Below are 26,524 nucleotides of genomic sequence, written 5' to 3' on the forward strand. Positions count from 1 at the left end.
ACCCTGTTCCTATAGAGCTACCCTCCGGTAGGTTTAAACCAGGGCTCTCCAACCCTGTTCCTGGAGAGATACCCCCTGTAGGTTTAAACCAGGGCTCTCCAACCCTGTTCCTGGAGAGCTACCCTCCTGTAGGTTTAAACCAACAGGGTTATCTCTCCAGGAACAGGGTTGGAATTAACCTACAGGAGGGTATCTCTCCAGGAACAGGTGTAGGGTTAGGGGTTGTGGATTTGATTCCAGAATAGGCCATATATACTGAATAAGTCTGGATAACAACATCTGCTAAAATAATAATAATGACAGCATTTAGGAATATGTAAATCAGACAAATAGTTCTGGTGGTTGCCATGCCGATCTTTCATGCCTCTGGCTCTCTGTCAGAAACCGTTTTGAATAGATAGTAGTTTGTTTGCCAAGGCAAGTGGGGCACACATCAGATGGCTTGCCTGCAGACTTGCGTTCTGTGTCCTTGAGTAAAGCACGTCTCTAATATGTTCTGTCTGCCTTCTTTTCACACACCTGTAGAAGGGAGACTGGCCGATGCACAAGTTGGAGTGTACAGCCATGTGTTCCTATGGGGAGAACTGGTGTCCGTCAGAGACCGTCAGATTGGTGGCCAGGATCATCATGAAACAGGTGGGTCGATGGGTGGGTTGGTCTGTGGGTGGGTTGGTGGGTGGGTGGGTCTGTGTATGTGTGGGTGGGTTGGTGGATGGGTCTGTGTATGTGTGGGTTGGTGGGTGGATGTGTGTGGGTTGGTGGGTGGATCTGTGTATGTGTGGGTTGGTGGGTGGATCTGTGTATGTGTGGGTTGGTGGATGGGTCTGTGGATGTGTGGGTTGGTGGGTGGATCTGTGTGTGGGTTGGTGGGTGGGTCTGTGGGTGGGTGGGTCTGTGGGTGGGTGGGTCTGTGGGTGGGTGGGTTGGTGGGTGGGTTGGTGGGTGGGTGTGTGGGTTGGTGGGTGGATGGGTCTGTGGATGTGTGGGTTGGTGGATGGGTCTGTGGGTGGGTGGGTCTGTGGGTGGGTCGGTGGGTGGGTGGGTTGGTGGATGTGTGGGTTGGTGGATGGTGGATGTGTATGTGTGGGTTGGTTGGTGGATGTGTATGTGTGGGTTGGTTGGTGGATGTGTATGTGTGGGTTGGTTGGTGGATGTGTATGTGTGGGTTGGTTGGTGGATGTGTATGTGTGGGTTGGTTGGTGGATGTGTATGTGTGGGTTGGTTGGTGGATGTGTATGTGTGGGTTGGTTGGTGGATGTGTATGTGTGGGTTGGTTGGTGGATGTGTATGTGTGGGTTGGTGGGTGGGTCTGTGTATACATTTACATTTAAAGTCATTTGGCAGACGCTCTTATCCAGAGCGACTTACAAATTGGTGAATTCACCTTATGACATCCAGTGGAACAGCCACTTTACAATAGTGCATCTAAATCATTTAAGGGGGGTGTATGTGTGGGTTGGTGGGTGGATGTGTGTATGTGTGTGTGGGTTGGTGGATGTGTGTGGGTTGGTGGATGTGGGTGGGTTGGTGGATGGGTCTGTGTATGTGTGGGTTGGTGGATGGGTCTGTGTATGTGTGTGGGTTGGTGGATGTGTGGGGTTGGTGGATGTGTGTGGGTTGGTGGATGTGGGTGGGTTGGTGGATGGGTCTGTGTGTGTGTGTGGATGAATTCCCCCTAAATGTGTTCTGCTTCGTCTGTGTCACCAGAAAGTCACAACGGAACGGACACAGTCAGAGAGGCTGTTACTCCTCAGCGAGTTTGAAGCCCGTAAGTACACAGATTAGATACATAGTACTAAAACTCCCAAAAGGGTTTTCAGAAATCCTAGTTGGAGGATTCCCGGAATCATGGCGGGAATAAACAGGAATTCCCGAGTGCTCCAACCGGGATTTCTGGAAAACCAGTGGATTTGGGGAAATTACCAGAATATTGCAACCCCACATAGGACATACAGTTGAAGTTGGAAGTTTACATACACTTCAGCCAAATACATTTAAACTTTTTTTTTTCACAATTCCTGACATTTAATCCCAGTAAAAAAATTCACTGTTTTAGGTCAGTTAGGATCACCACTTTATTTTAAGAATGTGAAATGCCTGAATAATATGTGGAGAATGATTTTATTTCTTTCATCACATTCCCAGTGGGTCAGAAATTTACATAAACTCAATTAGTATTTAGTCGCATTGCCTTTAAATTGTTTAACTTGAGTCCAATGTTTCGGGTAACCTTCCACAAGCTTCCCACAATAAGTTGGGTGAATTTTGGCCCTGACTGAGCTGGTGTAACTGAGTCAGGTTTGGAGGCCTCCTTGCTCGCACACACTTTTTCAGTTCTGCCAACAAATGTTCTATAGGATTGAGGTCAGGGCTTTGTGATGGCCAATCCAATACCTTGACATTTTGTCCTTAAGCCATTTTGCCAGTTTTTCCATCCTTGGAGTCATTGTCCATTTGGAAGACACATTTGCGACCAAGCTTTAACTTCCTGACTGATGTCTTGAGATGTTGCTTCAATATATCCACATAATTTTCCAACCTCATGCAGCCATCTATTTTGTGAAGTGCAACAGTCCCTCCTACAGCAAAGCACCCCGACAACATGATGCTGCCACCCCCGTGCTTCACGGTTGGGATGGTGTTCTTCAGCTTGCAAATCTTCCCCTTTTTCCTCCAAACATAACGATGGTCATCATGGCAAAACAGTTCTATTTTCGGTTCATCAGACCAGAGGACATTTCTCCAAAAAGTACCATCTTTGTCCCCATGTGCAGTTGCAAACCGTAGTCTGGCTTTTTTATGGTGGTTTTGGAGCAGTGGCTTCTTCCTTGCTGAGCGGCCTTTCAGGTTGTGTCGATATAGGACTCGTTTAACTGTTATAACTGATATAGATACTTTTGTACCCGTTTCCTCCAGCATCTTCACAAGGTCCTTTGCTGTTGTTCTGGGATTGATTTGCACTTTTCGCACCAAAGTACGTTCATCTCTAGGAGACACAACGCGTCTCCTTCCTGAGCGGTATGACGGCTGCGTGGTCCCATGGTGTTTATACTTGCGTACTATTGTTTGTACAGATGAACTTGGTACCTTCAGGCGTTTGGAAATTGCTCCCAAGGATGAACCAGACTTGTGGTGGTCTACAAATATTTTTTTCTGTGGTCTTGGCTGATTTCTTTTGATTTTCCCATGATGTCAGGCAAGGAGGTTCTGAGTTTGAAGGTAGGCCTTGAAATACATCCACAGGTTCACCTCCAATTGACTCAAATTATGTCAATTAGCCTATCAGAAGCTTCTAAACCCATGACATAATTTTCTGGAATTTTCCAAGCTGTTTGAAGGCGCAGTCAACTTAGTGTATGTAAACTTCTACCCCACTGGAATTGTGATACAGTGAATTATAAGTGAAATAATCTGTCTGTAAACAATTGTTGGAAAAATTACTTGTCATGTACAAAGTAGATGTCCTCACCGACTTGCCAAAACTATAGTTCGTTAACAAGAAGTTTGTAGAGTGGTTGAAAAATGAGTTTTAATGACTCCAACCTAAGTGTATGTAAACTTCCGACTTCAACTATATGTCACACTATATTGAGGTAAAAATCGGAGCAAAATGCTTGTATAGATGTCATCAAATATTTTTGGTCACATGCAGATGTTAATGCGAGTGTTGCGAGTTGCTTGTGCTTCTAGTTCCCAACAGTACAGTAATATCTAACAAGTTCCCCAACAAATACCTTATACACACATCTAAAAGGGGTGAATGAGAATATGTACATGTAAATATGTGGATGAGCGATGGCCGAGCGGCATAGGCAAGATGCAGTAGATACAGTATATACATTTATGAGTAGTGTCAGAAATGTCAACATTGTTAAAGTGGCCTGTGATTGGTTGGCAGCAGCCTCTCTGAGTTAGTGATTGCTGCATGGTGTGACCTACAGTAGAACTAGAGCTGGTCACATGGTGTGACCTACAGTAGAACTAGAGCTGGTCACATGGTGTGACCTACAGTAGAACTAGAGCTAGTCACATGGTGTGACCTACAGTAGAACTAGAGCTAGTCACATGGAGTGACCTACAGTAGAACTGGGGCTGGTCACATGGTGTGACCTGCAGTAGAACTGGGGCTGGTCACATGGTCTGACCTACAGTAGAACTGGGGCTGGTCACATGGTGTGACCTGCAGTAGAACTATTAATAGATGATCTATAGTACAGGCTCACTGCCAAATGAGGAAGGAGTGAACACACACACACACACACACACACACACACACACACACACACACACACACACACACACACACACACTTGTATCCTGGACTGTACATACTGAGAGAGGGGGGGATAGGCAGAGTGTGTGGGACTGGACCAACATGGAGGAGGCCTCCCCCTTCCTCTAGTCTAGGGAGGCCTCTCGCTTCCTCTAGTCTAGGGAGGCCTCTCGCTTCCTCTAGTCTAGGGAGGCCTCTCGCTTCCTCTAGTCTAGGGAGGCCTCTCGCTTCCTCTAGTCTAGGGAGGCCTCTCGCTTCCTCTAGTCTAGGAGGCCTCTCGCTTCCTCTAGTCTAGGGAGGCCTCTCGCTTCCTCTAGTCTAGGGAGGCCTCTCGCTTCCTCTAGTCTAGGGAGGCCTCTCGCTTCCTCTAGTCTAGGGAGTCCTCTCGCTTCCTCTAGTCTAGGGAGGCCTCTCGCTTCCTCTAGTCTAGGGAGGCCTCTCGCTTCCTCTAGTCTAGGGAGGCCTCTCGCTTCCTCTCGTCTAGGAGGCCTCTCGCTTCCTCTCGTCTGGGGAGGCCTCTCGCTTCCTCTAGTCTGGGGAGGCCTCTCGGTTCCTCTCGTCTGGGGAGGCCTCTCGGGTTCCTCTAGTCTGGGGAGGCCTCTCGGGTTCCTCTAGTCTGGGGAGGCCTCTCGGTTCCTCTAGTCTGGGGAGGCCTCTCGGGTTCCTCTAGTCTGGGGAGGCCTCTCGCTTCCTCTCGTCTGGGGAGGCCTCTCGCTTCCTCTCGTCTGGGGAGGCCTCTCGGGTTCCTCTCGTCTGGGGAGGCCTCTCGGGTTCCTCTCGTCTGGGGAGGCCTCTCGGGTTCCTCTAGTCTGGGGAGGCCTCTCGGGTTCCTCTAGTCTGGGGAGGCCTCTCGGGTTCCTCTAGTCTGGGGAGGCCTCTCGGGTTCCTCTAGTCTGGGGAGGCCTCTCGGGTTCCTCTAGTCTGGGGAGGCCTCTCGGTTCCTCTAGTCTGGGGAGGCCTCTCGGTTCCTCTAGTCTGGGGAGGCCTCTCGCTTCCTCTAGTCTGGGGAGGCCTCTCGCTTCCTCTAGACTGGGGAGGCCTCTCGCTTCCTCTAGTCTAGGGAGGCCTCTCGCTTCCTCTAGTCTAGGAGGCCTCTCGCTTCCTCTAGTCTAGGGAGGCCTCTCGCTTCCTCTAGTCTGGGGAGGCCTCTCGCTTCCTCTAGTCTGGGAGGCCTCTCGGGTTCCTCTAGTCTGGGGAGGCCTCTCGGTTCCTCTAGTCTAGGGAGGCCTCTCGCTTCCTCTAGTCTAGGGAGGCCTCTCGCTTCCTCTAGTCTAGGGAGGCCTCTCGCTTCCTCTAGTCTAGGGAGGCCTCTCGCTTCCTCTAGTCTAGGGAGGCCTCTCGCTTCCTCTAGTCTGGGGAGGCCTCTCGCTTCCTCTAGTCTGGGGAGGCCTCTCGGGTTCCTCTAGTCTGGGGAGGCCTCTCGCTTCCTCTAGTCTGGGGAGGCCTCTCGCTTCCTCTAGTCTAGGGAGGCCTCTCGCTTCCTCTAGTCTAGGGAGGCCTCTCGCTCCTCTAGTCTGGGGAGGCCTCTCGCTTCCTCTAGTCTGGGGGAGGCCTCTCGCTTCCTCTCGTCTGGGGAGGCCTCTCGCTTCCTCTCGTCTGGGGAGGCCTCTCGCTTCCTCTCGTCTGGGGAGGCCTCTCGCTTCCTCTCGTCTGGGGAGGCCTCTCGCTTCCTCCTCGTCTGGGGAGGCCTCTCGCTTCCTCTCGTCTGGGGAGGCCTCTCGCTTCCTCTCGTCTGGGGAGGCCTCTCGCTTCCTCTCGTCTGGGGAGGCCTCTCGCTTCCTCTCGTCTGGGGAGGCCTCTCGCTTCCTCTCGTCTGGGAGGCCTCTCGCTTCCTCTCGTCTGGGAGGCCTCTCGCTTCCTCTCGTCTGGGGAGGCCTCTCGCTTCCTCTAGTCTGGGGAGGCCTCTCGCTTCCTCTAGTCTGGGAGGCCTCTCGCTTCCTCTCGTCTGGGGAGGCCTCTCGCTTCCTCTCGTCTGGGGAGGCCTCTCGCTTCCTCTCGTCTGGGAGGCCTCTCGCTTCCTCTCGTCTGGGGAGGCCTCTCGCTTCCTCTCGTCTGGGGAGGCCTCGCTTCCTCTCGTCTGGGGAGGCCTCTCGGCTTCCTCTCGTCTGGGAGGCCTCTCGGCTTCCTCTCGTCTGGGAGGCCTCTCGGCTTCCTCTCGTCTGGGGAGGCCTCTCGGCTTCCTCTCGTCTGGGGAGGCCTCTCGGCTTCCTCTCGTCTGGGGAGGCCTCTCGGCTTCCTCTCGTCTGGGGAGGCCTCTCGGCTTCCTCTCGTCTGGGGAGGCCTCTCGGCTTCCTCTCGTCTGGGAGGCCTCTCGGCTTCCTCTCGTCTGGGAGGCCTCTCGGCTTCCTCTCGTCTGGGGAGGCCTCTCGGCTTCCTCTCGTCTGGGGAGGCCTCTCGGCTTCCTCTCGTCTGGGGAGGCCTCTCGGCTTCCTCTCGTCTGGGGAGGCCTCTCGGGTTCCTCTAGTCTGGGGAGGCCTCTCGGGTTCCTCTAGTCTGGGGAGGCCTCTCGGGTTCCTCTAGTCTAGCTGTTCGTAGAGGAGGAGGCCTCTCCCTTCCTCTCGTCTAGCTGTTCGTAGAGGAGGCCTTTCGGGTTTCTGCACAGACAGCAGGCTGCTGGCATATATCATGACCCCTCACACCTGTCACATGACCTAGCAGGTGCACAGACTCCAGCCCCCCCTTCCAAGAACGTATCCCCCCTCCTTCTGATCCACAGGGACTTTTGCAGACAGCAATGCAGTTGACAAGAGCAGATCTGGGTACAGGCTAGTCTCGGTCTGACCTCATTGTGCCAACAAGAAAGCATCTGACTCATATGTTGTGTTCTAGATGACTATAGTACACTGAACAAAAAATATAAACCAAATAATTGAAAATATTTTACTGATTTCTTTTTTTATTTTATTTTATTTTTTACATTTCATATAAGGAAATCTGTCAATAAAAAAAAATTAGGACCTAATCTATGCATTTCAGATGACTGGCTATTCAGATGCTGTACCAAAATGAAAGAGAAAAAAAAGGAAGGGGCGTGGATCAGAAAACCAGTCAGTATCTGGTGTGACCATTTTCTTCATGCAACGCGACACATCTCCTTCTCACAGAGTTGATCAGGCTGTTGATTGTGGCCTGTGGAATGTTGTCCCACTCTTCTTCAATGGCTGTGTGAAGTTGCTGGATATTGGCGGGAACTGGAACACGCTGTCGTACACGCCGATCCAGAGCATCCCAAACATGCTCATTGGGTGACCTGTCTCGTGTGTTTCTAGGCCAGGGAATAACTGGGACATTTTCAGCTTCCAGGAATTGTGTACAGAGTCTTGTGACATGGGCCTGTGTATTATCATGCTGAAACATGAGGTGATGGTGGTGGATGAATGGCACGACAATGGACCTCAGTATCTCGTCATGGTATCTCTGTGCATTCAAATTGACATCGCTAAAATGCAATTGTGTTTGTTGTCCGTAGCGTATGTCAGCCTATACCATAACCCCATCGCCACCATGGGGCACTCTGTTCACAACGTTGACGTCAGCAAACCTCTCGCATAAACAACTCCACACACGCTGTCTGCCATCTGCCCGGTAAAGTTGAGACCAGGATTCGTCCGTGATGAGCACACTTCTCCAACGTGCCAGGTTCCATCAGAGGTGAGCATTTCCCCACTGAAGTCGGTTACAACGCTGAACTGCAGTCGGGTCGAGACCCTGGTGAGGACGACGAGCACACAGATGAGCTTCCCTGAGACGGTTCCCGACAGTTTATGTAGTCGATCCCGCAGGTGAAGAAGCCGTATGTGGAGGTCCTGGGCTGGTTACATGAGGTCTACAGTTTTGAGGCTGGTTGGACGTACTGGTAAATTGTCTAAAGTAACGTTTGGAGCCGGCTTATGGTAGAGAAATGATCAATAATTTCTCTGGCAACAGCTGTGTTGGACATTCCTGCGGTCAGCATGCCAATTGCACGCTCCGTCAAAACTTGAGACATCTGTGGCATTGTGTTGTGACACAACTGCACATTTTAAAGTGGCCTTTTATTGTCCCCAGCACAAGGTGCACCTGTGCAATCATGCTGTTTAATAATCAGCTTCTTGATAGGCCACACATGTCAGGTGGATGGATTATTTTGACAAATGAGAAATGCTCACAAACAAGGATGTAAACAAATTTGTGCACAACATTTGAGAGAAATAAGGTTTTTGTGTGTATGGAACATTTCTGGGGTCTTTTATTTCAGCTCATGAACCATGGGACTAACACTTTATATTGAGTTTATATGTTGTTCAGTGTATGACCTGAAATGGGAAGATTAATGTTTCTCTGCCTCCTCCCCCTCCACCACCTCCTCTCTCCCCTTTCTCTCTCCTCCACCACCTCCTCTCTTCCCTTTCTCTCTCCTCCACCACCTCCTCTCTCCCCTTTCTCTCTCCTCCACCACCTCCTCTCTCCCCTTTCTCTCTCCCTCCACCACCTCCTCTCTCCCCTTTCTCTCTCCCTCCTCCACCTCCTCTCTCCCTTTCTCTCTCCTCCACCACCTCCTCTCTCCCCTTTCTCTCTCTCCACCACCTCCTCTCTCCCCTTTCTCTCTCCTCCACCACCTCCTCTCTCCCCTTTCTCTCTCCTCCACCACCTCCTTTCTCTCTCCTCCACCACCTCCTTTCTCTCTCCTCCACCACCCCCTTTCTCTCTCCTCCACCACCCCCTTTCTCTCCTCCACCACCCTCCTCTCTCCCCCTTTCTCTCTCCTCCACCACCTCCTCTCTCTCCTTTCTCTCTCCACCACCACCTCCTCTTTCTCTCTCCTCCACCACCTCCTCTCTCTCTCTCCTTTCTCTCCACCACCCCCCCCCTCTCTCTCTCTCTCTCTCCTTTCTCTCCACCACCACCCCCCTCTCTCTCTCTCTCTCTCCTTTCTCTCCACCACCCCCTCTCTCTCTCTCTCTCTCTCTCCTTTCTCACCACCCCCCTCTCTCTCTCTCTCTCTCCCTTTCTCTCCACCACCCCCCCCTCTCTCTCTCTCTCTCCTTTCTCTCCACCACCCCCCCCTCTCTCTCTCTCTCTCTCCTTCTCTCCACCCCCCCCTCTCTCTCTCTCTCTCCTTTCTCTCCACCACCCCCCTCTCTCTCTCTCTCTCTCCTTTCTCTCCCACCACCCCCCTCTCTCTCTCTCTCTCTCTCCTTTTCTCTCCACCACCCCCCCCTCTCTCTCTCTCTCTCCTTTCTCTCCACCACCCCCCTCTCTCTCTCTCTCTCTCTCTTTCTCTCCACCACCCCCCCCCTCTCTCTCTCTCTCCTTTCTCTCCACCACCCCCCCCCCTCTCTCTCTCTCTCTCTCTCCTTTCTCTCCACCACCCCCCCCCCTCTCTCTCTCTCTCTTCTCCTCCACCCCCCCCTCTCTCTCTCTCTCTCCTTTCTCTCCACCACCCCCTCTCTCTCTCTCTCTCTCTCTCTCTCCCTTCTCTCCACCACCCCTCCCCCTCTCTCCTTTCCCTTCACCCACCCCCTCCCCTCTCTCCTTTCCCTTCACCCCCCCCCCTCTCTCTCTCTCTCTCCCTTTCTCTCCACCACCCCCCTCTCTCTCTCTCTCTTCACCCACCCCCTCCCCTCTCTCCTTTCCCTTCACCCCCCCCCTCTCTCTCTCTCTCCACCACCCCCTCTCTCTCTCTCTCTCTCTCTCCTTTCTCTCCACCACCCCCCTCTCTCTCTCTCCTTTCCCTTCACCCACCCCTCCCCTCTCTCTTTCCCTTCACCCCCCCTCTCTCTCTCTCTCTCTCCTTTCCCTTCACCCACCCCTCCCTCTCCTTTTCCCTTCACCCCCTTCTCTCTCTCTCTCCTTTCTCTCCACCACCCCCCCCTCTCTCTCTCTCTCTCTCTCTCTCTCTCTCTCTCCTTTCCCTCCACCACCCCTCCCCCCTCTCTCTCCTTTCTCTCCACCACCCCTCCCCTCCCCTCCTCCTTCCCTCCACCACCCCTCCCCTCTCTCTCTCTCCTTTCCCTCCACCACCCCTCCCCCTCTCTCTCTCCTTTCCCTCCACCACCCCCTCCCCTCTCTCTCTCCTTTCCCTCCACACCCCCTTCTCTCTCTCTCTCCTTTCTCTCCACCACCCCCCTCTCTCTCTCTCTCTCTCTCTCCTTTCTCTCCACCACCCCCCCCTCTCTCTCTCTCTCTCTCTCCTTTCTCTCCACCACCCCCCCCTCTCTCTCTCTCTCTCTCTCTCTCCTTTCTCTCCACCACCCCCCCTCTCTCTCTCTCTCTCTCTCCTTTCTCTCCACCACCCCCCCCCTCTCTCTCTCTCTCCTTTCTCTCCACCACCCCCTCTCTCTCTCTCTCTCTCCTTTCTCTCCACCACCCCCCTCTCTCTGTCTCTCTCCTTTCTCTCCACCCCCCCCTCTCTCTCTCTCTCTCTCTCCTTTCTCTCCACCCCCCCCTCTCTCTCTCTCTCTCTCTTTCTCTCCACCACCCCCCTCTCTCTCTCTCTCTCTCTCCCTTTCTCTCCACCACCCCCCCTCTCTCTCTCTCTCTCTCTCCTTTCTCTCCACCACCCCCCCCTCTCTCTCTCTCTCTCTTCCTCTCTCCACCACCCCCCCTCTCTCTCTCTCTCTCCTTTCTCTCCACCACCCCCCTCTCTCTCTCTCTCTCTCTTTTCTCTCCACCACCCCCCCCTCTCTCTCTCTCTCTCTTTCTCTCCACCACCCCCCTCTCTCTCTCTCTCCTTTCTCTCCACCACCCCCCCTCTCTCTCTCTCCCTTTCTCTCCACCCCCCCTCTCTCTCCTTTCTCTCCACCACCCCCTCTCTCTCTCTCTCTCTCTCCTTTCTCTCCACCACCCCTCCCCTCTCTCCCTTTCCCTTCACCCACCCCTCCCCTCTCTCCTTTCCCTTCACCCCCCCCCCCCCTCTCTCTCTCTCTCTCTCCTTTTCTCTCCACCACCACCCCCTCTCTCTCTCTCTCCTTTCCTTCACCCACCCCTCCCCCTCTCTCCTTTCCCTTCACCCACCCCCCTCTCTCTCTCTCTCTCTCCTTTCTCTCCACCACCCCCTCTCTCTCTCTCTCTCTCTCCCTTTCTCTCCACCACCCCCCCTCTCTCTCTCTCTCCTTTCCCTTCACCCACCCCCTCCCCCTCTCTCCTTTCCCTTCACCCCCTTTCTCTCTCTCTCCTTTCCCTTCACCCACCCCCCCCTCTCTCCTTTCCCTTCACCCCCCCCTTCTCTCTCTCTCTCCTTTCTCTCCACCACCCCCTCTCTCTCTCTCTCTCTCTCTCTCTCTCTCTCTCTCTCTCTTCCCCCTCCACCACCCCCTCCCCCTCTCTCTCCTTTCTCTCCACCACCCCTCCCCTCCCATCTCTCCTTTCCCTCCACCACCCCTCCCCTCTCTCTCTCCTTTCCCTCCACCACCCCTCCCCTCTCTCTCTCCTTTCCTCCACCACCCCTCCCCTCTCTCTCCTTTCCCTCCACACCCCCTTCTCTCTCTCTTTCTCTCCACCACCCCCCTCTCTCTCTCTCTCTCTCCTTTCTCTCCACCACCCCCCTCTCTCTCTCTCTCTCTCTTCCCCCTCCACCCCCCTCTCTCTCTCTCTCTCTCTCCTTTCCCTCCACACCCCCTTCTCTCTCTCTCCCTTTCTCTCCACCACCCCCCCTCTCTCTCTCTCTCTCTCTCCTTTCCCTCCACCACCCCCCCCTCTCTCTCTCTCCTTTCTCTCCACCACCCCCCCTCTCTCTCTCTCTCCTTTCTCTCCACCACCCCTCCCCCTCTCCCTTTCCCTTCACCCACCCCTCCCCCCTCTCTCCTTTCTCTCCACCACCCCCCCTCTCTCTCTCTCTCTCTCCTTTCTCTCCACCACCCCTCCCCTCTCTCCTTTCCCTTCACCCCCCCCCTCTCTCCTTTCCCTTCACCCCCCCCCTCTCTCCTTTCCCTTCACCCACCCCTCCCCTCTCTCCTTTCTCTCCACCACCCCCTCTCTCTCTCTCTCTCTCTCTCCTTTCTCTCCACCACCCCTCCCCTCTCTCCTTTCCCTTCACCCCCCCTTCTCTCTCTCTCTCCTTTCTCTCCACCACCCCCCTCTCTCTCTCTCTCTCTCTCTCTCCTTTCTCTCCACCACCCCCCCTCCCCCTCTCTCCTTTCCCTTCACCCCTCCCTCCCTCTCTCTCCTTTCTCTCCACCACCCCCTCTCTCTCTCTCTCCTTTCCCTCCACCCCCCCCCCCTCTCTCCTTTCCCTCCCACCCCCCTCCCCTCTCTCCTTTCCCTTCACCCACCCCTCCCCTCTCTCCTTTCCCTCCACCCCCCTCCCCTCTCTCAGACCTGGATAAGTTGGACAGTGAGAAGAATGAGATGAACCAGACGGATATAGCTGCACTGCATCATTTCTACTCTCGACACATAGACTTCCCTGATGACCAAACCCTCACTGTGCTCTTTGGACAGGTAAGGAGGATAGGGATCTAGTTTTTATACATCTATGCTACGGCAGCTCTGCATCATCACTACTGCTGTGGTCACAGTCACGGGTAGCCTGGCTGACTCGACTCGCGTGGGACACGGGTAGCCTGGCTGACTCGACTCTCGTGGGACACGGGTAGCCTGGCTGACTCGACTCGCGCGGGACACGGGGAGCCTGGCTGACTCGACTCGCGTGGGACACGGGTAGCCTGGCTGACTCGACTCGCGTGGGACACGGGTAGCCTGGCTGACTCGACTCTCGCGGACACGGGTAGCCTGGCTGACTCGACTCGCGCGGGACACGGGTAGCCTGGCTGACTCGACTCGCGCGGGACACGGGTAGCCTGGCTGACTCGACTCGCGGGGACACGGGGAGCCTGGCTGACTCGACTCGCGCGGGACACGGGTAGCCTGGCTGACTCGACTCTCGCGGGACACGGGTAGCCTGGCTGACTCGACTCGCGGGACACGGGTAGCCTGGCTGACTCGACTCGCGCGGGACACGGGTAGCCTGGCTGACTCGACTCGCGGGACACGGGTAGCCTGGCTGACTCGACTCGCGCGGGACACGGGTAGCCTGGCAGACTCGACTCGCGCGGGACACGGGGAGCCTGGCTGACTCGACTCGCGCGGGACACGGGTAGCCTGGCTGACTCGACTCGCGCGGGACACGGGTAGCCTGGCTGACTCGACTCGCGCGGGACACGGGTAGCCTGGCTGACTCGACTCGCGCGGGACACGGGTAGCCTGGCTCGCGTGGGACACTGCTAGCCTGGTTCGCGTGGGACACGGCTAGCCTGGCTCTCTCTCACTCACACACATAATCCCCTGAATGCCTCCATGACACTAGACTTCTCACCCACTCAGGACAGCCCTGAGGGACCTGACCTTTAGACTTTAGGACAGACCCGAGGGACCTGACCTTTAGCCTTTAGTTACATTAGTCAGGACAGACCACTAGCATTTATTGTCTGCTTCCACGAGGAGTAGAGATATTTGGCCTTACACGTCTGCTCTCTCTCTCTCTCCCACCTCTCTCTACCCCCCCCCTCCCCTCCCCTTTTCCCATCTGTCTCTCTACCCCCCCCCTCCCCTCACCTTCTCCCACCTGTCTCTCTACCCCCTCCCCTCCCCTTCTCCCACCTGTCTCTCTACCCCCCCTCCCCTCCCCTTCTCCCACCTGTCTCTCTACCCCCCTTCCCTCACCTTCTCCCACCTGTCTCTCTACCCCCTCCCCTCTCCTTCTCCCACCTGTCTCTCTACCTCCCCCTGTAGGTAAACTGTAATGGTTTCACCATAGAGGACGAGGAGCTGTCTCACCTGGGCTCTGCTGTGTTCCCTGAGTAAGTCTACAATGTGGTCACTGTCTGGGCCCATTCACACCAATGCAATGGCAGTATTCAAAATGTTGGATTCAACATTTTTAACATTGAGATATTAAATACATGATAGGAATGATAGAATCGCAATCATTGCGAATGGATGACACAAAGACGTTATCTTAATTTCTCCTTCTCTCGTCCCTCTCTCTCGTCCCTCTCTCTCGTCCCTCTCTCTCGTCCCTCTCTCTCGTCCCTCTCTCTCGTCCCTCTCTCTCGTCCCTCTCTCTCGTCCCTCTTTCCTCCCTCCAGTGTAGCGTTGATGAACCATAGTTGTAGTCCTAACGTCATCGTCACCTATAAGGGGACAGTAGCTGAGGTACGAGCCGTGCAGGACATCCAGCCTGGAGACGAGGTGAGACCTGGCCTGAACACACGCTGAGACACACGCGCGCTGAGACGCACGCACGCACACACATTTTCCTTGTTTTCCTTTTTAGGGTTTTTAGGTTCACACAAGGATAGAATAACCAAGCCACATACACTGAACACTCACACACCATACCAAACACCCAATAAACCTGAACTCTAACCCTGGTCCAGTTAACCCTCTCTCTCTCTCTCTCTCTCTCTCTCTCTCTCTCTCTCTCTGTGGAGGTCATGTTCACCCTTCCTCTCTCTCTCTGTGGAGGTCTAGTTAACCCTCTCTCTCTCTCTCTGTGGAGGCCCTGTTCACCCTTCCTCTCTCTCTGTGGAGGTCATGTTCACCCTTCCTCTCTCTCTCTCTCTCTCTCTCTCTCTGTGGAGGTCCAGTTAACCCTTCCTCTCTCTCTCTCTCTGTGGAGGTCCTGTTCACCCTTCCTCTCTCTCTCTCTCTCTGTGGAGGTCCTGTTCACCCTTCCTCTCTCTCTCTCTCTCTCTCTCTCTGTGGAGGTCCTGTTCACCCTTCCTCTCTCTCTCTCTCTCTCTCTGTGGAGGTCCTGTTCACCCTTCCTCTCTCTCTCTCTCTCTCTGTGGAGGTCCTGTTCACCCTTCCTCTCTCTCTCTCTCTCTGTGGAGGTCCTGTTCACCCTTCCTCTCTCTCTCTCTCTCTCTGTGGAGGTCCTGTTCACCCTTCCTCTCTCTCTCTCTCTCTCTGTGGAGGTCCTGTTCACCCTTCCTCTTCCTCTCTCTCTGTGGAGGTCCTGTTCACCCTTCCTCTTCCTCTCTCTCTCTGTGGAGGTCCTGTTCACCCTTCCTCTTCCTCTCTCTCTCTCTGTGGAGGTCCTGTTCACCCTTCCTCTCTCTCTCTCTGTGGAGGTCCTGTTCACCCTTCCTCTTCCTCTCTCTCTCTCTCTCTCTCTGTGGAGGTCCTGTTCACCCTTCCTCTTCCTCTCTCTGTGGAGGTCCTGTTCACCCTTCCTCTCTCTCTCTCTCTCTCTCTCTCTCTCTCTGTGAAGGTCCTGCTAACCCTTCCTCTCTCTCTCTGTGAAGGTCCTGCTAACCCTTCCTCTTCCTCTCTCTCTGTGGAGGTCCTGTTCACCCTTCCTCTCTCTCTCTCTCTCTCTCTCTGTGAAGGTCCTGCTAACCCTTCCTCTCTCTCTCTGTGAAGGTCCTGCTAACCCTTCCTCTTCCTCTCTCTCTGTGGAGGTCATGTTCACCCTTCCTCTTCCTCTCTCTCTGTGGAGGTCCTGTTCACCCTTCCTCTTCCTCTCTCTCTGTGGAGGTCCTGTTCACCCTTCCTCTTCCTCTCTCTCTGTGGAGGTCCTGTTAACCCTTCCTCTTCCTCTCTCTCTGTGGAGGTCCTGTTCACCCTTCCTCTCTCTCTCTCTCTCTCTGTGGAGGTCATGTTCACCCTTCCTCTTCCTCTCTCTCTGTGGAGGTCCTGTTCACCCTTCCTCTTCCTCTCTCTCTGTGGAGGTCCTGTTAACCCTTCCTCTTCCTCTCTCTCTGTGAAGGTCCTGCTAACCCTTCCTCTTCCTCTCTCTCTGTGGAGGTCATGTTCACCCTTCCTCTCTCTCTCTCTCTCTCTCTGTGGAGGTCATGTTCACCCTTCCTCTCTCTCTCTCTCTCTCTCTCTCTCTGTGGAGGTCATGTTCACCCTTCCTCTTCCTCTCTCTGTGGAGGTCATGTTCACCCTTCCTCTTCCTCTCTCTGTGGAGGTCCTGTTCACCCTTCCTCTCTCTCTCTCTCTGTGGAGGTCATGTTCACCCTTCCTCTTCCTCTCTCTGTGGAGGTCATGTTCACCCTTCCTCTTCCTCTCTCTGTGGAGGTCCTGTTCACCCTTCCTCTTCCTCTCTCTCTGTGGAGGTCCAGTTAACCCTGTCTGTCTGTCTGTCAACCCTCCCTCTCTCTGTGTAGGTCTTCAACAGTTACATTGACCTGCTCTACCCGACGGACGACAGGAACGAGAGACTGAGAGATTCCTACTTCTTTACCTGCGTGTGTAATGAGTGTGCCACACGGTCTAAGGTACAGTAACTTACTACCCTCAGACGTACAAACCGGACCTTAATAGGTCACTGAAACTAGCACATAGCCTATGAGAACACTACTACCATTGCTGCTACTAGTATTACAACTACTACTACTACCAATGCTATTACCAATACTACTATTACTACTACCATTTTACAACTACTACTACTAATATTACTACTGCTACTACCAATGTTATTACTACTACTACTACCACCAACACCATTACTACTACTACTACCACTATTACTACCACTACTACCACCAACACCATTACTACTACTACTACTACTACTACCAATACTACTCCTACTACTACCAATACTACTAATCCCAATACTACTCCTACTCCTACCAATACTACTACTACCAATACTACTCCTACTACTACCAATACTACTCCTACTACTACCAATACTACTCCTACTACTACCAATACTACTAATACCAATACTACTAATACCAATACTACTACTACCAATACTACTAATCCCAATACTACTCCTACTACTACCAATACTACTAATACCAATACTACTACTACCAATACTACTCCTACCAATACTACTACTACCAATACTACTAATCCCAATACTACTCCTACTACTACCAATACTACTAATACCAATACTACTAATACCAATACTACTCCTACCAATACTACTAATACCAATACTACTAATACCAATACTACTCCTACCAATACTACTAATACCAATACTACCAATACTACTCCTACTACTACCAATACTACTAATACCAATACTACTAATACCAATACTACTCCTACTACTACCAATACTACTAATACCAATACTACTAATACCAATACTACTACTACTAATACCAATACTACTAATACCAATACTACTCCTACTCCTACCAATACTACTCCTACCAATACTACTACTACCAATACTACTCCTACTACTACCAATACTACTCCTACCAATACTACTAATACCAATACTACTAATACCAATACTACTAATACCAATACTACTAATACCAATACTACTAATACCAATACTACTCCTACTACTACCAATACTACTAATACCAATACTACTAATACCAATACTACTACTACCAATACTACTAATACCAATACTACTCCTACCAATACTACTAATACCAATACTACTAATACCAATACTACTCCTACTAATACCAATACTACTAATACCAATACTACTAATACCAATACTACTAATACCAATACTACTACTACCAATACTACTCCTACCAATACTACTAATACCAATACTACTACTACCAATACTACTCCTACCAATACTACTACTACTACCAATACTACTAATCCCAATACTACTCCTACTACTACCAATACTACTAATACCAATACTACTAATACCAATACTACTCCTACTCCTACCAATACTACTAATACCAATACTACTAATACCAATACTACTCCTACTCCTACCAATACTACTAATACCAATACTACTAATACCAATACTACTCCTACTACTACCAATACTACTAATACCAATACTACTAATACCAATACTACTAATACCAATACTACTCCTACTCCTACCAATACTACTAATACCAATACTACTCCTACTACTACCAATACTACTAATACCAATACTACTACTACCAATACTACTAATACCAATACTACTCCTACCAATACTACTAATACCAATACTACTAATACCAATACTACTCCTACTACTACCAATACTACTCCTACCAATACTACTAATACCAATACTACTCCTACTACTACCAATACTACTAATACTAATACTACTACTACTACTACCAATACTACTCCTACCAATACTACTCCTACCAATACTACTAATACCAATACTACTCCTACTACTACCAATACTACTAATACCAATACTACTACTACCAATACTACTACTACCAATACTACTAATACCAATACTACTACTACCAATACTACTCCTACTACTACTACTACTACTCCTACTACTACCAATACTACTAATACCAATACTACTCCTACTACTACCAATACTACTCCTACCAATACTACTCCTACCAATACTACTAATACCAATACTACTCCTACTACTACTACCAATACTACTAATACCAATACTACTACTACCAATACTACTACTACCAATACTACTAATACCAATACTACTAATACCAATACTACTAATCCCAATACTACTAATCCCAATACTACTAATACCAATACTACTCCTACTACTACTACCAATACTACTAATACCAATACTACTACTACCAATACTACTACTACCAATACTACTAATACCAATACTACTACTACCAATACTACTAATACCAATACTACCAATAATACTACTACCACTGCTACTACTGCTACTACTACGACTACTAGTAGTAGTCGTAGTAGTAGCAGTAGTAGCAGTAGCAGCCCTGGTGTAAATCTACAGGAGGGTAGCTCTCCAGGAACAGGGTTGGAGAGCCCTGGTTTAAACCTACAGGAGGGTATCTCTCCAGGAACAGGGTTGGAGAGGCCTGGTTTAAACCTACAGGAGGGTATCTCTCCAGGAACAGGGTTGGAGAGCCCTGGTTTAAACCTACAGGAGGGTATCTCTCCAGGAACAGGGTTGGAGAGGCCTGGTTTAAACCTACAGGAGGGTATCTCTCCAGGAACAGGGTTGGAGAGCCCTGGTTTAAACCTACAGGAGGGTAGCTCTCCAGGAACAGGGTTGGAGAGCCCTGGTGTAAATCTACAGGAGGGTATCTCTCCAGGAACAGGGTTGGAGAGGCCTGGTTTAAACCTACAGGAGGGTATCTCTCCAGGAACAGGGTTGGAGAGTCATGGTGTAAACCTACAGGAGGGTAGCTCTCCAGGAACAGGGTTGGAGAGGCCTGGTTTAAACCTACAGGAGGGTATCTCTCCAGGAACAGGGTTGGAGTGGCCTGATTTAAACCTACAGGAGGGTATCTCTCCAGGAACAGGGTTGGAGAGGCCTGGTTTAAACCTACAGGAGTGTATCTCTCCAGGAACAGGGTTGGAGAGGCCTGGTTTAAACCTACAGGAGGGTATCTCTCCAGGAACAGGGTTGGAGAGTCCTGGTTTAAACCTACAGGAGGGTATCTCTCCAGGAACAGGGTTGGAGAGGCCTGGTTTAAACCTACAGGAGGGTATCTCTCCAGGAACAGGGTTGGAGAGGCCTGGTTTAAACCTACAGGAGGGTATCTCTCCAGGAACAGGGTTGGAGAGGCCTGGTTTAAACCTACAGGAGGGTATCTCTCCAGGAACAGGGCTAACATTCTCCTCTTCCCTCTCCATACAAGACAAGGACAATTCTTAAAACTGGGTGGGTCACACACTGTGACTGCAGTAAAGGTGTGAGACGCACTGCAGTAAAGAAGACTGCAGCTGTGTGTGTGTTAGTTATTGGTCTGCGTGTCCTCGTGTGAAAACTAGAATACATGCAATCCTCTCTGGAGCCATTCTCGCCCTCATTTCTTTCAGTTTCAGATGTCTTTCTTTTGTCTCTCTCTCTTCTCTCTCTCTTCTGTCCCTCTCTTCTGTCCCTCTCTTCTGTCCCTCTCTTCTGTCCCTCTCTTCTGTCCCTCTCTTCTGTCCCTCTCTTCTGTCCCTCTCTTCTGTCCCTCTCTCTTCTGTCTCTCTCTTCTGTCTCTCTCTTCTGTCTCTCTCTTCTGTCTCTCTCTTCTGTCTCTCTCTTCTGTCCCTCTCTTCTGTCCCTCTCTTCTGTCCCTCTCTTCTGTCTCTCTCTTCTGTCCCTCTCTCTCTTCTGTCCCTCTCTCTCTTCTGTCCCTCTCTTCTGTCCCCCTCTCTTCTGTCCCCCTCTCTTCTGTCCCCCTCTCTTCTGTCCCCCTCTCTTCTGTCTCTCTCCTGTCTCTCTTTCTCTTCTCTTTCTCTTCTCTTTCTCTTCTGTCTCTCTCTTCTCTTTCTCTTCTGTCTCTTTCTCTTCTCTTTCTCTTCTGTCTCTCTCTCTTCTCTTTCTCTTCTGTCTCTCTCTCTTCTCTTCTGTCTCTTCTGTGTGTCTCTCTCTCTCTCTTCTGTGTCTCTCTCTCTCTCTTCTGTTTTTTTTACCTTTATTTTACTAGGCAAGTCAGTTAAGAAAAAATTCTTATTTTCAATGACAGCCTAGGAACAGTGGGTGAACTGCCTGTTCAGGGGCAGAACGACAGGGGTTTGAACTTGCTAGTCCACCGCTCTAACCACTAGGCTACCTGCCGCTGTATTGAGTCTCTGTGTCTCTCTCTTGTCTCTATTGTCTCTCTCTACTGTCTCCTAGGATGGAGGTAAGATGGCGCTTCAAAAGTTGAGCTCTCCCCCACAGCCAGAGGAGGTCAGAAAGATGGTTCACTATGCCAGGAATGTTATTGAAGAGTTCCGTAGAGCTAAGCACTACAAGAATATCCTTTTCCCTGCTGTACACCTCTTAGCATCTTTCGCTCTCTCCATCCCCACACTCACTTTATCTACCTCCTCCTCCGCAAAACTGACTATCCTACCGATCCTTGACTTCGGCGATGTCATCTACAAAATAGCCTCCTACACTCACCTTACAGTGCCTTGCGAAAGTATTCGGCCCCCTTGAACTTTGCGACCTTTTGCCACATTTCAGGCTTCAAACATAAAGATATAACAAAATAAACATATCCAGGTGTTAGAATGGCCAAGTCAAAGTCCAGACCTGAATCCAATCGAGAATCAATCACAAAGATATAAAACTGTATTTTTTGTGTGAAGAATCAACAACAAGTGGGACACAATCATGAAGTGGAACGACATTTATTGGATATTTCAAACTTTTTTAACAAATCAAAAACTGAAAAATTGGGCGTGCAAAATTATTCAGCCCCTTTACTTTCAGTGCAGCAAACTCTCTCCAGAAGTTCAGTGAGGATCTCTGAATGATCCAATGTTGACCTAAATGACTAATGATGACAAATACAATCCACCTGTGTGTAATCAAGTCTCCGTATAAATGCACCTGCACTGTGATAGTCTCAGAGGTCCGTTAAAAGCGCAGAGAGCATCATGAAGAACACCCAACTACCTCATCCCCATGCTGTATTTATCTTGCTCCTTTGCACCCCAGTGTCTCTACTTGCACATTCATCTTCTGCACATCTATCACTCGTGTTAATGCCAAAATTGTATTTTATTTCACTTCTATGGCCCATTTATTGCCTTACCTCCACTACTCTTCTACATTTGCACACACACTATATAGATTTTTCTATTGTGCTATTATCTGTTAACTCCCTGTGTAACTCTGTTGTTTGTGTCACACTGCTTTGCTTTCTTGGCCAGGTCGCAGTTGTAAATGAGAACTTGTTCTCAACTGGCCTACCTAGTTAAATAAAGGGGAAATGAAAAATAAAATAATCTGTTGTATTGAGTCCTTGACCCTCTAGCACCCCCTAGTGACCTGCTGGAGATCTGTGAGTTGAGCCAGGAGAAGATGAGCTCTATATTTGCAGACACTAACGTGTACGTGCTTCACATGATGTACCAGGCCATGGGAGTCTGTCTGTACATGCAGGACTGGGACGGAGCCATGAGCTACGGAGAGAAGATCATTCATCCATACAGGTGACTAAAACATACAGCAGACGCTTTTATCCAAAGAGACTTAGTCATGTGTACAACAAACGCTATTTTTGAGTGAAGTCAGTCTGGCGCTGAGTGGAGTCAGTCTGGCGCTGAGTGGAGTCAGTCTGGCGCTGAGTGGAGTCAGTCTGGCGCTGAGTGGAGTCGGTCTGGCGCTGAGTGGAGTCGGTCTGGCGCTGAGTGGAGTCGGTCTGGCGCTGAGTGGAGTCGGTCTGGCGCTGAGTGGAGTCGGTCTGGCGCTGAGTGGAGTCGGTCTGGCGCTGAGTGGAGTCGGTCTGGCGCTGAGTGGAGTCGGTCTGGCGCTGAGTGGAGTCGGTCTGGCGCTGAGTGGAGTCGGTCTGGCGCTGAGTGGAGTCGGTCTGGCGCTGAGTGGAGTCGGTCTGGCGCTGAGTGGAGTCGGTCTGGCGCTGAGTGGAGTCGGTCTGGCGCTGAGTGGAGTCGGTCTGGCGCTGAGCGGAGTCGGTCTGGCGCTGAGCGGAGTCGGTCTGGCGCTGAGCGGAGTCGGTCTGGCGCTGAGCGGAGTCGGTCTGGCGCTGAGCGGAGTCGGTCTGGCGCTGAGCGGAGTCGGTCTGGCGCTGAGCGGAGTCGGTCTGGCGCTGAGCGGAGTCGGTCTGGCGCTGAGCGGAGTCGGCCTCCCTTTACTTTCAATGCATTTTCCCCCAAAAGCTGGGTAAACTCGCTCCCCAAATAAAATACAAAAAGTTTGTAAACAGCGTTTACATTTCACTACCCAGCCTGTTCTCTGATTGGTTCATCTCTCCTGTGTGTCCAGTGTCTACTACCCAGCCTGTTCTCTGATTGGTTCATCTCTCCTGTGTGTCCAGTGTCTACTACACAGCCTGTTCTCTGATTGGTTCATCTCTCCTGTGTGTCCAGTGTCTACTACACAGCCTGTTCTCTGATTGGTTCATCTCTCCTGTGTGTCCAGTGTCTACTACACAGCCTGTTCTCTGATTGGTTCATCTCTCCTGTGTGTCCAGTGTCTACGACCCAGCCTGTTCTCTGATTGGTTCATCTCTCTTGTGTGTCCAGTGTCTACTACCCAGCCTGTTCTCTGATTGGTTCATCTCTCCTGTGTGTCCAGTGTCTACGACCCAGCCTGTTCTCTGATTGGTTCATCTCTCCTGTGTTTCCAGTGTCCACTACCCAGCCTGCTCTCTGATTGATTGTTTCATCTCTCCTGTGTTTCCAGTGTCTACTACCCAGCCTGCTCTCTGATTGATTGTTTCATCGCTCCTATGTTTCCAGTGTCTACTACCCAGCCTGTTCTCTGATTGGTTCATCTCTCCTGTTTTTCCAGTGTCCACTACCCAGCCTATTCTCTGATTGGTTCATCTCTCCTGTGATTCCAGTGTCCACTACCCAGCCTATTCTCTGATTGGTTCATCTCTCCTGTGTTTCCAGTGTCCACTACCCAGCCTATTCTCTGATTGGTTCATCTCTCCTGTGTTTCCAGTGTCCACTACCCAGCCTATTCTCTGAACGTGGCCTCCATGTACCTGAAACTGGGCCGTCTCTACCTGGGACTTGAGAGGAAGACCCAGGGAGTCAAGGCATTAAAGAAGGTAAGCCCCGTCATTCACCAGGGCATTCAGGAAGTACACACACACTGATCAATTGAATCAGGTGTGTTACTGCAGAGATGGAGTACCCAGGGTTTTGTATTTCTGTAGCTCTCTGGTGTAGTCAGATATCCCTGACCTCGGGTTCCCACTAGATGTCCAAGCTGCAAAGTCTAGATGAGCTGAATCGTAAAAAATGTATGAAAAATAAATAATAATAATAATAATAATAATAATAATAATAATTCAAAGTTAGGCATACGCTTTTCAGAGTGGTTAGGTTTAAAATCAGTTTTTCGAAAATATATAGATGGTGACGACCAACAAACGATGATGTGTAACGTGTCACTTCCTGTCCAGGCGATCGCCATCATGGAAGTGGCTCATGGGAAGGATCACCACTACGTAGCAGAGGTCAAACAAGAGGTGGAGGAGCTGAAATAAGGAGGAGGTGAAGAAGAGGAAGGAGTGAGGGAGGAAGAGAGCACAAAGGGCTTCTCCAAACCCTGGGTCAAAAAAAAACAACCATTTTTTTTATTTTTTTTAATTTTTAATCTACAAAACTAAACAGCTGCACGGCATGCATCCTATACCTCTCTTTTCATGTGTATCTCTCTCCATCTCCCTCTCGGTCTCTGGTCAAATCAGTTATTTTTGTTTGTCATACAGGCAGGCAGTTAGCCAGTCAGTGAAAGAGACAATGTGACCCCAGTATTTCTGTTCATCGGTTGTCTTAGACAGTACGTGATGAGTGTGTTTTTATGTACTGGGTAGCAGTATTGCTGTAACTGGCAAGGACAGTTGTAGTTTTTAGTTTTGTTATTGGCCTGGACTAGCCTCGTATCTGCCTGAACTGTTATGAAAAGTGAACAAATTATGTTTGTATTAAGCGATGACGGGTTTCTCTCCTCTCATACAAGGTAGCAAAGTGAGAGAACAATACCAACAAAAATAAATCATTGTTGTTATAAATATATCCGAACTTTAAATAATTTGCATTTGTCTTACAACACAAACCGTGTGGAACAACTTTTGTCCCTTTTGCCTGTTTTATAAAATCAGAAGTGTTGCATGTTTTCTCTCACTCATATACTGTCTTTGTACCGACCCGTAGGGAAGCAGGGTTGTAGTCTTTGTACCGACCTGTAGGGAAGCAGGGTTGTAGTCTTTGTACCGACCTGTAGGGAAGCAGGGTTGTAGTCTTTGTACCGACCCGTAGGGAAGCAGGGTTGTAGTCTTTGTACCGACCCGTAGGGAAGCAGGGTTGTAGTCTTTGTACCGACCTGTAGGGAAGCACGGTTGTCGTCTTTGTACCGACCCGTAGGGAAGCAGGGTTGTAGTCTTTGTACCGACCCGTAGTGAAGCAGGGTTGTAGTCTTTGTGCCGACCTGTAGGGAAGCAGGGTTGTAGTCTTTGTACCGACCTGTAGGGAAGCAGGGTTGTAGTCTGTACCGACCTGTAGGGAAGCAGGTTTGGCCTCAAATTCTGTTTTAATTCCAAAAGTAAATCAAATTCCAAATGTTTCTCATTGGCGAGAATTTAAATTTCAACGTACTTCCTGAATTGACTGGAATTGTTACGGGAATTGGCCCCCAACCCTGAAGGGAAGTAATTTTCCACATCGTTCATTCAATGTCATTACATAGATTTTGTTGTTGTTGATTAACCAGATTTTTGCCAAGTAAGATGACTGTAAAACCCTCAATATTAACCTTAACCTTTAGGGGAATGAAAACATACCTGGCCCTGGATCACAATCTCTTTCCTGGGAACCCCAAGGGGTGCATGCTTCTGTTGTTGCCCGAGCATTACGGACGATTTCAAACAATCAACACAATATCAAGCTTTGCTTATTTGAAGAGGCTCTGTAGCTCAGTTGGTAGAGCATGACGCTTGTAAACGCCAGGGTAGTGGGTTCGATTCCCGGGACCACTCATACGTAAAATGTATGCTTGTGTGGGATAAAGGCGTCTGCTGTGTGGGTATATATATATGCTGGTGGGGAGTGTGTTTAACCAGCTTTTGAGGGAAAATGCATTGAAAGTAAAGGGAGACTGCCTTCGCTCAGAGGGAGACTGCCTTCGCTCAGAGGGAGACTGCCTTCGCTCAGAGGGAGACTGCCTTCGCTCAGAGGGAGACTGCCTTCGCTCAGAGGGAGACTGCCTTCGCTCAGAGGGAGACTGCCTTCGCTCAGAGGGAGACTGCCTTCCCTCAGAGGGAGACTGCCTTCGCTCAGCGGGAGACTGCCTTCGCTCAGAGGGAGACTGCCTTCGCTCAGAGGGAATCGAACCCACTACCCTGGCGTTTACAAACGCCAAGCTCTACCAACTGAGCTACAGAGCCGCTTCAATATATATATATATATTTTAGGACCAAAAACCAAAACTTTGAGATCCCCAGACCTGAGTTCAGAAAACATCTGGCTGACGACTTCCGCTTCACCTCACTTCCCCTCTGTACTGTGGTTGGTTTGAGTGTGTCGGACATCTGACATGGAAACCCAAATAAAATCGAAAACAGAGAATGTTGTTATGTTTGTTTATTCACTTGGCTGTATGGTCTACAAACCTTTCTTTTCCTTTGAAACAAACTCCTTTTTATTCAGTTTGATCTGTTATGAATATTGTAACGATCCTCGGATGAACCAAGAGGAGGAGGAAGTCGGGTACTTCCTTGGGAAGCTGATATAGTACACCTCACACTACCCGACGACAACCAATGGTTTCCTGCCACATCATCGCCTGTGCAGTCAGGCATTGGATGGTTATATATCATGATGTGGTTCGCAAGCACCAGTCCAAAGTTTGGACACACCTACTCATTCAAGGGTTGTTTTTAAAAAAAAAAAAAAAAGGTTTTCTACATTGAAGAATAACAG

At 50.4% G+C, this 26,524-nt stretch overlaps 1 protein-coding gene across 2 annotated transcripts; it reads left to right on the top strand.

Moving 5' to 3' along the window:
* Positions 1–445: 445 nt before the first annotated feature.
* On the top strand, positions 446–26,170 carry LOC135534439 (N-lysine methyltransferase SMYD2-A-like). Of its 2 annotated transcripts, XM_064961430.1 has the most exons (10): positions 448–636; positions 1,708–1,768; positions 12,570–12,694; positions 13,985–14,052; positions 14,341–14,443; positions 16,369–16,479; positions 20,760–20,880; positions 21,892–22,066; positions 23,541–23,649; positions 24,007–26,170. In XM_064961430.1, the coding sequence occupies exons 1-10, from the start codon at positions 541–543 to the stop codon at positions 24,088–24,090; spliced, it is 1,053 nt and encodes a 350-aa protein (XP_064817502.1). In that variant the 5' UTR covers positions 448–540; the 3' UTR covers positions 24,091–26,170. The 2 variants fall into 2 exon arrangements, with proteins under 2 accessions (XP_064817503.1, XP_064817502.1); XM_064961431.1 differs by lacking the exons at positions 23,541–23,649; positions 24,007–26,170 and adding an exon at positions 23,385–23,445 and having other exon boundaries at positions 446–636.
* The last annotated feature ends 354 nt before the right edge of the window (positions 26,171–26,524 follow it).

This window comes from Oncorhynchus masou, unplaced genomic scaffold (assembly GCF_036934945.1).
Source record: "Oncorhynchus masou masou isolate Uvic2021 unplaced genomic scaffold, UVic_Omas_1.1 unplaced_scaffold_3408, whole genome shotgun sequence".
Classification (NCBI taxonomy): domain Eukaryota; kingdom Metazoa; phylum Chordata; class Actinopteri; order Salmoniformes; family Salmonidae; genus Oncorhynchus; species Oncorhynchus masou.